Here is a 12,821-nt window from a genome sequence, read left to right as displayed (position 1 = left end):
ATAATTAAGAATATATTTAATCTTTAAATATTCCATTTAATAAATCTAGTTATCTGGTCTTTTAACTCTTATTCAAAACACTTTTTTTCCAATCCATTGTAATTTTCTTAAAATCAATTACATTTAAGTATCTAAAATATGTCCTTATGTATATGCCATTCTAACTCTTTTATATTACTCATACCAAGAAATAAGAGAAGAAAAGAGAAGAAAGAGAGAATACTATGTTATTTGAGGGACTCTTCCCTCTTAAAGTAAAATTCATATCCAAAATCTTTCTATTACTTTAACCATATTCAATAGGTGTTTCTTTTTTAAATATTCTCTCTGATAAGTCCCATCATATTTTTTTTAAATTTTCACTTTGGCCTTCTTCTTTTGCCCAATATCTTTAATCAATATATTCTGCTGAATCAGAGTCTTTCCATATTCTAGTAGGTGTCACTGTAGATATAAACAATAAGCCAAGTACAATAACTTTGTAAGGGGCATTTGCTCTTTCATGTTTGTTGAAAATTTTTTTCTTTCTTTTTCTCTCCCTATCTCTTATCATTTTTTATCTCTCCAGTTCTAATGGTGTTCCTGATGTCTCTGCAATCCATTTTGACCAGTCTTTTTTCTTATCCTCAAATTTGTCTTCTGTTCTTAAAGTATAAATTGCCTTTTCCAAAACCAATATTTCTTGTAATTGTTTTTCCACTTGGGTTAAATCATACTTCTTTGTTGTGTTAAGTTCCATCTTTGAGTCTTTATCCTTGAATTTGTGTTCAGTTATCTGTTTTATCTGTTCATTCTCTACTGTTATTTCCTGGGATTTTTTTGTTGTAAAGTTAAATTGGAGATGAATTGGTTCATGTTTTCAAAGTTATTTTGGATTTTTTTGTGGTTTGAAGTCATTGTTGTTTGAATTAGTTGCAGCATTTCATTTGTCTCCTCTTGAAAGGTATTTATTTTTTCTTGATAAGTTCTTTCTGCAAGTCTGATTTTCCATAGTGGTCAAGAATTGATGTTTTCTTTTCTCTGCAAATAGCTTTAGAGTCACAGTTTAGTAGATATTTATAATCCAAAAAGGTTCAAAAAGGTTCCCTGAAGTTTATAATCCTCTCTTTGTCTGCAACCCAAATTGTTTTCTCTTTTTTTGTCACAGCTGTTCTCTATTGTTACAGCTTTGAAGGTCACAAGCACAGATTAGTTTTTTCCATATTTTGCCAAGTCCTGTATAAAAGCCATAGCTGTCATAGTCTTTATCCACCACTAGATGTCAGCACCAGTTAATTTTTCAAATTATCAAAATAGAAAATTGCCTTTAAAATGAGCATCTTAACCATTCAACAATTCCAACTTATCCAAATTTAGGTTTTATATTCATGTCATTTCATTTCTGTATGTTTTGGTCCTCCATAAAGATTTAATTCGCCACTTCCATTAGTAAAAGGGTGGGGCAAAAATCCTTTTCCTTCATGTTTGGAGGTTTTTTGCTTCTTGGGAATTTTTTTTCCAGGAAAGTTAATAAGTAGGATAGAGAAAATCAATGATCTTGCCCAGATTCAAACATGCTGTTTACAATCAGCTTAAAAAAGTGCTTTTTGACTTCGGTTGCTTGTAGCTTGGGCTAGACTCTGAAGTTAGGCTAGCCTTTCTCCTGTTGGTTTCTGGAAGGCTTCTCCTGGACCGATTGGGTTGACTGCCATCTCTCCGTGGTCCATGGGACTTCCTTCCTTCTTTGCCGCCTCTTCGGGGCAGCTTCTGGCCCATTTAGGGTTCCCTAACAGGAAGAAATTCAGCCAAAGGGCACAGAGCCCCAAAATCCCTTGTCTGCTGCGCTACTGCACAAGAGTGGAAGTCAATTTGTACACACTGTTAAATCTCTTCATTCATTCATTCATTCATTCATTCATTCATTCATTTATATTTCAAGGTAGATTGATCTTTACAGGCCACTGTAGTTGGCCACTGTGATGTTCTCCAGATTTTTTGGCATTGCTTGGTTCAGTCAACTTGATATTCTTGACCCATTCAGGCACCATAATTTAGCTTCACAAACTTATTGTGGAGATGTAATAAAACTATGCAATAAAATTCCTTCTCTAAAAAAATAATGAAGATATATGCAGTTGCATGTAATTTAAACCAGCTTGTTTTCTCTCTCAGATATCAGTCCAAAGGATGTAGTTGTTTGGATCGTTGTGGGTTTTTTATCAATTGCCGCTTGTTTGATCTTGATCTGGATACTGGCTTTGAAAAAAACCAAGTAAGCTACAACTGTAGATGTTGTAAGATGTACAAAAACAAACCTGCCATAAAATCTACATTAGTCTCTAATAGACTATTGTCTGTCTGAAATCATTGCATTCACTTTAAACAGTGATTCTCAACCTGTGGTCCATGGACCCCTGGGGGGGCAATGTCATCACAGGGGTTCTGCGAAGGCTTGAAGAAATATTATGATTTAAATGTTAAGTCTTGGAGGTTCGTAGCCATGGTCTATGGCCACAAAAGATATTTAAAGGGGGTCCATAGTGAAGAAAAGATTGAGAACCACTGACTTAAAGAATACTTTCCAAACTATAAGCATTTGAGAATGGGGTGGATAAAGATATGATTGATTTGATTTGAAGTTGGCATATTATGACTTGTAAACATGAGTTTATGACTTAGCATGTTGTGTAAATCCAATTAATTGTGTTTATTCAGTAATTCATGGCTAACAAATTATGACTTAATGTTTTGTAGAAAATTCCTTTGTCCCAAAACACAAACTCACTGTCAGGTTTGTGCATCAAAATCTTGCATGTTAGCTCTGATATGTGACTTTAAGAATGCCTTAAATACATCCATGCTACCTCTTTTTTATTTATTTAAACAGCAGGAATGGAAAGACACAATATAGACTTCCCACTTGGCACAAAATTGATGTGATTACTAACAGACCAGTGACCTGGGGAGCAAGCTTTGAAATTTCTCTCTGTCCACTCCAATTCCAGTTCTGACTTCTTTGACATAGTTCATATTTAACAGGAAATGATCAGTTAATTGGAGAGCAGGCGGCAGAGGAAATTGTAATCATTTTGGTGCCAGAGATAATTTTATATAAAGATGATCTTCCATGAGCAGCTTATACCTATACTGCCACTGAATGATAATCTGGAGTTCTTAATCATTTACTATTTTCATCAAACTATTATTTGAGCCCAAGAGCCCAACATCTTGAAGGAAGATATTTATCCCTTCTGAAATTTCTTATTTCAGAAAGTCTAGAGGAGGGTTCCTCAACTTTGGTAACTTTAAGATGTGTGAAAGAGAGTTGTTTTTTTTATTTTTTACTGACTTCCTTTTGCATTTCAGGATGATAGCTCGCCTTCTCCCACCAGTTCCAGGTCCAAAAATAAAAGGCTTGGATGCTCAACTGTTACAGGTGAGCTGTTAAAGGAGAGTTTGGCTTTTCACCAGCAGAATGTGAAAATCCTTTCTTTGGTCATGCCTTGTCTATGTTTGCTATAGTTTGGTCACATGCTCTTTGGCCAAAAAAAAGCATCAAGCAAGAAACATTTTGCCTTCCAAAGGGATAACTTTTCTGCTGTTATTATTCTGCTATTATTATGATAGCAATAGCAATAGCATTTAGACATATACCACTTCAACAGTGCTTTACAGCCCCCTCTAAACGGTTTACAGAGTCAGCCTATAGCCCCCAACAATCTGGGTCCTCATTTTACCGACCTCGGAAGGATGGAAGGCTGAGTCAACCTTGAGCTGGTCAGGATCGAACTCCTGGAGTGAGCAGTGAGTTAGCCTGCAGTACTGCATTCTAATCACTGCACCACCATGGCTCTTGATAACTTCTCTGCTAGGAGAACCTTTGCACAACTTCATGATGTGCCCCAGCTATAGCTTCAGGGCCCTCCAAAACTTCAGATGCAGCTGCTGGAGCACTTCCCATATAGCAGTTGTTATATGTAAATTTTTTTACATAAAATTAAATACAGCTTTAACCTATCTCCAGAAACTTTTTGAATTGCAGTCCTTTTTATAGCTCAACAATCATGTTCACTTTTCTGCTTAATAAAATGTAACCCGCTTTAAGATCTGTATCTCCTCTGCTGTAGGTCCAAATGTGTTCAGCTCATTTTTATGCACTATATCATTTTTATAGTAATCCAGGGTGCATTTCATCTTTCTCCAGGCAGGAAAAACTGAAGAATTGCTGAGTGCTCTTGATTGTCAGGGTTTTCCTCCAACTTTAGACTCTGATGATCTGCTCATAGAATTTTTGGAGATAGATGACAGCGAAGATCAGCAGCTAATGCCAAACCATGGGAAAACTCACCCCAATAAACATGTAAAGCCAGCACACCAGGAAATAGACTGCGATTCAGGAAGAGGAAGCTGTGAGAGTCCATCTCTAGTGCAAGAGAAATATAAGGAAGTCAGAAAACTGCTCCCTGCAGCAGAAGTACCGGATTCTGACGAGGTTCAAAGGAACGGCGATAGAAAAAAACTCTCAGAAACGTTAAAACTAGACCCTGAAAAGCGTCTCCCACAGTTGACTACTAAGAGCCTAAAGTCATCTACATGGCCTGGAGACCAGGCAGGGCACTCTCACAGTCCAAAGTGTTCCTCTCATGATGCCATAGAGATCTGCAAAAGGGTGCTCAAAGCCACAAATGTAAAAAGGTCACCCATTTGGGGGAGAAGTGAAGGAAAGCACTGTTCTCAAACTCCGGAACCCATTGAGACTGTTAGTAAAGAAAAAACAGCCCAACTGGAAGATGGAGCCAATTTGTCTCTAAGCGCTCAGCACAATCAAGAGGCATTCTGGTTGGTGCCTCCAGAGCAGTTGCCTTTTACATCTACAAAGCCAATGGATTATGTAGAGATTCACAAAGTCAGAAGCGATGGGGTGTTGGCTGTGCTACCCAAGCAGAAAGAAAGCCTTGACAAAATGGAAAAGGGCCCTCTGCCTTCAGATGCAAAAGAATACTCCAAGGTTTCAACTGTTGCAGCTAATCATCTTCTGGTATTATTACCAGAGACCAAAATGGAGGTCTTGCCTTCTTTTCAGGAACCCCCAAAGGAGTCCAATCCGGAAAGCTGGGCAGAGAAAAACACGATCTATTGCCTCCCAGTTCCCAACACGTGCAAGATACAGATTGGTGGTTTAGATTACATGGATCCAAATAACTTTATGCCAGCCTTTCATTAAACAAATTGAAATTCCCAGGTAATGCAAGGGGGGAAAAAAACATTCTTGGCACAAAATTGCTCAGCTGTAGCTCACATCTTTTTGTGTTTTGTATTCAGTCATTAAGAACAGACAGAAGGAGAAAATTTATATTGATGATTATGATTAAGAGAGTTGTTTTTGGTGAAGTCTGACTTTAGGAAAGTACGTGTCATGATTTTATTTCAAACTACAACCTATTGCATTTATTTCTGACAAGCCTTATCAAAAATGACAAATTATCAAGAATTTCTGGTTAAGGGACAATTAGGCACCCTGGGGTGAAGGCTACAATACATATGCAACCCACCGTTTTTGCTTCTCATTTATTGAACCTTGACATCCAACACCATGCAGAAGAAATATACAAGAGCCCTGCACTTCCAAGTGCCACAGAATTGTATCGCCCTCAAATTTCTGGTGTCTCTTTTCTACACCTGTCCCTCCTCCTCCTCACCATTTAAGAGAGGGGCATCTCCTGCCTGCTCTCCTTTATTCCCACCAGTTGCAAAAGATAAATGGCCTTACAAATGACTAATGACAAAAGGTTGAGCAGCTGCCATTTATACTTAAGAGAAGAATATTTGCAGTTCATGGTTGAAATGAGAAGCCCTTGGTGTTCTCTGAGGTTGTTTTCTTGTGGACATTTTATTACCCAATGAAGTGCTCAGTGGAAGCATTAAACCGTCTCAAGGAAGCATGTGAGCATCGGGAGACCCATGGCAGTGGGCAGGGAATTCGCTGTTTATGCCCAAGTTGGGTCATTCTTTTGCCAGCCAAAAACAGGATGCGTTCCTGTTTCCTCAGTAGAATAAGCATGACGCTTAACAACCAAACAAATCCCTAAATTCCATGACATAAAACCAACACCCACCACACGCTGCATGATTGTATTCTGTTGTTATTCATGCAGGTTCTATGAAATGCTGCTAGTGAAAATTTGCAAATTTATGTCACATGCTGCTATGTATGTTAACACATTTTAGAAGCTCTAAAAAGGAGGGGTGGTGTTATTTCTCTGCTTTTTTTCCTATTTAAAAGAGTCCTATTTTTATAAATGTTTACAAACTTACCTCATTTTAAGCTACTAAAATATAGCTAAGTAGGGATGGGGGGAGGAAATTGTGCCTCCTTTATGGCTTTGGTGTGCTAGGTTCTTGAATTCCTTTTTGGCTGAGCTCAATCCAAAGATCTTCCTTGTCAAAATAAGTGATTTTCAAATTCCAACCTTTGGGGAAAGGGGGAGATTTAAACTAGCCCACTTCTGTGTCACTCTAACTTACTTTAATTCAATTTCATATACTGCCTTATTGTACATAATAAAAAAGCTACTTTAATGTAGCCCCCTGTGTACTTTTGCAGATTATTTTTCTATTCTAAATATTTATTTTCCAACTTCCCAGAGCTGTATGTATTTATCTAGAGTTTTATTGTCTATTTTTTGCCTCTGCAAGCAAAGCAGAAAATAACAGAGGACGTTGCAATTTTTTATAAAAGGTGGCCGTTAGAATAGAGCTGAATTTGCATCCAGTTATATTTATGAGGTCTTTGGCTTTTCTGGTTGACTGCGTGGGCTGGCAATTCGCAGCTCTACCTGGGTGGGAAAAGCTTCCAGCAATGGTGTTGAATTCTGAAGCCATTTGAAGAGGAAGCACCCAAGCTTAAAGAAGGGGACAAACAGTAACTCTCTTCAGTAGAGATTGAAGCATGTATTCTCAGTGGGGGTCAGAAGTTCAAGAGTGAAAGTTCTAGCTGTAAACATGCCCACATTTTTGTCATGTTGTAGTTCTATTAACCATTTTGGCCTACAGAAGCTATTGGAAAAGCCTATGCATAAAATAAACAGAGATGATAGAAGTAAGCAGGGTTCTTCCTTTATCTTACTATGCATGCTGGTCAGGATTCAGCTCTTGGCAGAGAAGGAACTGGTGATTCCATCCTGATTATCTCCTGATAATACAGTGCACTAGGACTGCAATTCTCTAAACTTCCCAGCCAGCTGGTGTCAGGCAGTTGTTTGTGTGGCTACATTTCTCCAAGCTGTGGGTCCAGTGTTTCTGGAAGGCACCAGCTTGGGAAGACTGCTATACATTTAACTAGCCATGGTTTATCAAGGCCCAAACGCAATTTACAGATGTTCCTATCCTACTGTGCTCTTTCTTTTCTGCCAGTTCTGATTCAAAGTGACAAAAGAAAATTTGTTTTAGACAAATTTGATTTCTCCAAGGAGAAATTTAGAGAAGTTCTCATGGTTGGAAGGTGGTGTATTTGCCTTAAATTTTGTCAAAGATATCCTATCTTTCATTGCACAATTCTCCCTCCATAGCCTCCCTGTCTATCCAAAATTTAATTAAGCCTAAAAGCAACACATCACGAAAGAACATCTGCCATTAGACTTTTCCGCTTATTGATATTGTCACTGATACGAGCGAGTCTGTCCATCGAGAAATTGTTGAAGGATGCCTCCTTCCCTTGGAGATATTCAGAAAAATCACCTACCTACCTTCTCTGCTGACATGTTTAGTGGAGAATTTCAAAATGTCATTTGTACCCAGTTGTAATTTCTGCATTGATGCATTATATGATGTATATTAAGACAAGTTATAAAAATATACGCTAGATCTTATTTTACCCTTTTACAAGATTGTGCATGTTTTTAAGCACAATGAAAACATTTAATATGTGGAGAGATTCTGTTAAGTCCACTATAGCAAAACTAAATTTATGTCACTTTTGTTAATTTATGTCATTTGCTTCATTCAATAATTGTTATAAATGGAAAAAAAAGAGTCTGAACAAAAGTTTGTCGGTTGTATCCGAAGTCCGCTGAATTGAGAATCATTATATTTACTACATATAAATAAATAACATGTTAAGAGTTTAAAATGTAATAATGTAAGAAGTTATTTTGTTCAATATTTTACATAGTTTATATATTGAATAGAGTTCTTCTCTATTGACTGAATTTTTTTTTTGCATGTCTGCTTTCAGTCAAGTTTGCACTTTTATATTTTTAGTACAACTCGCTTGTAACAGATACGTATTGTAAAACCTATTAAAACCTATTCAATTCCAGATAATAAGAGAACAAAGAGAGGGCTTGAGATTGTACAGTTCTCCTTGCTAGGAGACTGTAAGAGAGCAATCTTTGGTGGTTTTAAACTAGCTCTGGTAAACCAGGGAATGACCATCTGACTGAATCCACAGTTGGCACTTTAAAAAAAACCACTGGGTTTGCATACTTCCTTTTCTAATTGCTTTTGGATATTGCTTCTTAACTGTTTTTCAGCTACTATCTTAGGAACCTTTGGATTTACAGCACCTAATGAGTTTCCTTCAATTCTCAGTGGAAAAAAGTTTTAGATACAAGTTTAAGGACTTTAAAAAATTCTTTTAGAATAAATAGCAAAAGGGTGATTTGAACATTGATTTTGGAAAATTACAAATAGACTAATGATCCAGATGAATTTAAAATAAGATTTTGGAAGTAATCGTAAGAATCATTCCAGCAAGAAAATGTTTTTATTTTGGATTCTGTTAAAAAGAATAAGATGAGACTTGGAAGATTATAAACTAGAGAGGTGTAGAAGGAACTAAAGATTATAAATAAAGGAGAAGAACACTTAAATTTGACTCGCTAACACAGAATGAAGCAATACATTTCAACATTGGACATATTAAAGGATATTTTTTAAAATTGGCTGTAATCAATAAATAGACTGTTTCAAAGATGTTATGAGAGAGGAACAATTTCTATCTGACATAACTGAAATTGATATGAAAGCAGATTTTTAAACTTATCAGGCTATAAGAATTATGTGGAAAAAGATGCTATATTGGACATACAAAAGAAGTTGACTGATGACTTAACTATGAAAAGGGCATACAAATAACAAACCAGGACAATGTCTTGGAGAATTTTTTTATGTTGAATTTACAAATGAGGCCTGTTAAAGCTTTGAAGAATTTTGTGAGACTGGACAAGGAAAAAATGAAATTACTGTTATTCTAGAACTTAATTTGAAAGGACTCTACATTATTAAAAGTAAAAAAGGAAGGAATATAAAGTTGGTTTATTTGATCATATTAAAATGGTTATGTTGTTATCTCTGGTAATCCTCAATTGACTTGTTCATCAGGAAAGGCTTTGAGGATTTGTTTATAAATAAGAGATGGGATATTGGAAGAAGAGATCATTTAATTTAAGAAAGGATGTTATTTTATTATAATTATCTTTACTTGTGATGAAAGGGAAAACTATTTTTTTATATTTCTTTTCTGTACTTTCTTTTCTATTTTCTTTCTTTTCTCCACTTTTTTATTTTAAAATTTATATTAATTTTTATCTTTTTAACTGTGATATACTTTAAAAAAACCCCAAATCCAGTGCCCTATGCCAGGGATTACAATACATTCTCTAGAAGTACCATAATATTTTGACAATCCTAAATGGATCAGTAATTCCAAATTAAATTAATGTATCATTGAATTAATGTGTAAAATGCTCAAAAGTTCCTGTTTTTGAAAATGTTCAGGGTTCAAACCAAAGTTTTCCTGGAAATTTGATGATGATGAAAGAATAGGAACTTTAAAATCACATGACATTTGTTTACCTTGTAAAAATCTCAGCTTACTCTATTAGTGGTTGTGACTGAATGATGGGTCAGCCTCATGAAGAATGTACTGACCTTCGTCTTTATCTTTTTTATATCTTTCTGGATTTTAAATAATTGACATATATCATTAATGACATATCATTAATAATACAATATGGTACCTAGATTGTTCCAAATTATAGATTGTATTGGCTTTATTTAGTAGTACATGGGATCTATGCAAGAAGAAAAAAAGATTGCAGTTTCTAACTGCTGAATATTTTAAAAGGAGCGAATTGAATCTTTTGTAATTGCTTAGATATTTTTCTGAATCACAGAAGCATAATTATGTACGTCAAGAGAGCTGTAAATAGTTCACGCTATGTGCCAAATTGAACTGTGTTTGTTTTCTAAGAGCAATCTTCATCCCTTCGAGGCCTGAAAGAATCTTTTGCCAATAGCTTTTTACATGCAGAGACTGCCTTTCCCCCATTCCAGTAGGAAGTTTATTTATTTATTAAATTTTTATACCGCCCTTCTCCCAAAGGACTCAGGGCGGTGTACAGGGCAATAAATATCAAAATGTAAATACAAAAGTTAAAAAAGATTTAAAAGAATTAAATAATTATGCCCAAAAATACAATATTAAAAATGTGTTAAAACTTATTTAAATCCAACCCCAAACCCATCAGACCAGGCCAGATTGCTCAAATAGATAGGTTTTTAAATCACGCCGGAAGGAGCGCAGGTCGGGGGCCATCCGGAGCTCAACCGGAATGCGGTTCCACAGGTCTGGCGCGAATGGAAGTGAATGTGCACACAAATAAGCAATTGTTTAAACTTCATAATGGGCCTAAATTAGCTTTGAGTGTCTCCACTTAGGATTGACTAAACTAAACTAATCAGATTCTGTGTATTAAATTATGACTGGCCAGTGGCAATCTTATTGGTGTGTAAACAAATGTAGAAATAGTAACAAATATCACACATAATCCATCAGAATTGGCTACTTCTGCGTATACTTTCAGTAGGTTTATCCTGGGTTTCTCTTAGAGGCTGTGTTCAATCCATCAGATTTTAGAACAAAGAATATAGAATAAAAGGGTCCGAAGGGACCTTTGAGGTTTTCTAGTCCAACCTCCTGCCCACCATGGCAGGAGATTCTGCTGAATTTTATCATCAGCTTTTTCTGATCAGTTGCTATAAAGATTCCACCGGACAACATACTATAAGTTCAGGAATAAAAAAACTTTGTGCAGTTTGGAAAAAAAATCTTGTAATCAATAATACGAATGAGCCCTTTCAGCATGCAGTTAGTTCCTTTAATTATCAAAAATAAAATAATTTATTTTTTATTCAACTCTTTTAGGAAAGGTGATGCAGCTTGAACAATCAGTTCTCAAAAATGTGTTTAATGTGTGAAATATCAATTGTTCAATAATATGATGATGATGTAATATGGGAACAATTTTGCTTATATTGATTTGAAGTATCCTGTACAATTTTAACCCACTAATTCAAATGTTGCGCACTCCTATGCACCATATATGGAAACCCATTGACTTGGGACCTCTTGAATCACCTCCTTTTAATAATGTTTGGGGGCTGTAATAATGGGACAGAAGTTGTCAACCTCCAAAAACTAGTCAGCTCTAAATGGGTGAATCAGCTCAGTTTAAATCAATAGACATCAGCCCCACTTAGAAAGACCAGACCAAGAAATTAACTCCATGAGAAGGCTAAAAATACTTTTACTCAGCTTGGCTATACATTAATAACAGAAGCTTGCCATTCTGGATATGTTGTACTTCTTCCTCCTTATAATTTAATGAATAGAGAGACATTTGCCAAGTATAATCTCATGGTTTGGACTTAAAACAATACACGAGCCCTTTTGCCTAGGGCTCCTGTGGATTTCTGACAAAGTCTGTTTTCTCTATAATAAACCATTGGGACTGGCCTCTAGTCATAATGTTCTTGTGATACCCTTTTGACAGTTATCCTTCAATGTGCTTGTTATGAGTCAGAAAGACCTAGATCAGTCTGCACTTAGTAGTATTTTCTCCTAAATAATGGCACCATCCAAGTTCGACATTATTCTCAAATTGTGCCAGCTTTTCCTGGTTGGGAAGTTAGAATTGGCAGAATTGTAGCTGATGCCAAAAAAGTAAAACTGTGTGTCAAACAAACAAAGAAATTTAAAATACTACTTTGAGTGCAGTAAAAAAATAATTGTCTTGAAAAACATAGTTTCCATCATTGCAGGTTGTCAGAAGCTTCCTCATTGAAAGTTTATATTCTAGGAAATGCAAGTGATGTATATTTGAGATCTGAACAAAAATGTTGCAGCTTTTTCTTGCTTATCTCTCAGCAATTTTTTATCTGAAGATTTCTGAGTAGGTCACATTTAATAATTCAATGTATAACTGAATGTTCTGAATCACACATACCCTAAAAAGTAAAGGTAAAGGTTCCCCCGCACATGTGTGCTAGTCGTTTCCAACTCTAGGGGCCGGTGCTCATCTCCGTTTCAAAGCCGAAGAGACCACGTCTCCGTGGTCATGTGGCCGGCATGACTAGACGCCAAAGGCACACGGAATGCTGTTACCTTCCCACCGTAGTGGTCCCTATTTTTCTACTTGCATTTTTACGTGCTTTTGAACTGCTAGGTTGGCAGAAGCTGGGACGAGTAACAGGCGCTCACTCTGTTACACAGCACTCGAGATTCGACCCGCCAAACTGCCAACCTTCTGATCGACAAGCTCAGCGTCCTAACCCACTGAGCCACCACGTCCCACACATACCCTAGCTGAGAAAAAGGTAAAGTTGTAGTCCCTGGTGTGGTCATATTACATGCAAATCATGAGCCTATTCACTTGTAGAATAGTTATTTTAATTTATATATTTAAGACATAAGAGTGGGGGAGGAGAGAGAAAGATATTTGGTTATTGTTTCATAAACGTAGCAAAATTACCAATGATTTATATGATGTATGCCCAGTTGT

At 36.3% G+C, this 12,821-nt stretch overlaps 1 protein-coding gene across 4 annotated transcripts in view; it reads left to right on the top strand.

The window, feature by feature from the left end:
* PRLR (prolactin receptor) overlaps nt 1–10,316 on the top strand; it is an 85,739-nt gene extending 75,423 nt beyond the window's left edge. For all 4 annotated transcript variants that reach the window (XM_081319342.1, XM_081319343.1, XM_081319340.1 and 1 more), the window contains 3 exons: nt 2,152–2,251; nt 3,346–3,415; nt 4,184–10,316. In XM_081319342.1, the coding sequence (XP_081175468.1) occupies nt 2,152–2,251; nt 3,346–3,415; nt 4,184–5,203 (1,190 nt within the window). In that variant the 3' untranslated portion in view covers nt 5,204–10,316. The remainder of the gene's footprint in view (nt 1–2,151; nt 2,252–3,345; nt 3,416–4,183) is intronic.
* The last annotated feature ends 2,505 nt before the right edge of the window (nt 10,317–12,821 follow it).

The sequence above is a fragment of the Vipera berus genome (genome assembly GCF_964194415.1).
Source record: "Vipera berus genome assembly, chromosome: 2".
NCBI lineage: Eukaryota > Metazoa > Chordata > Lepidosauria > Squamata > Viperidae > Vipera > Vipera berus.
This window is presented reverse-complemented; position numbering and strand designations above follow the sequence as displayed.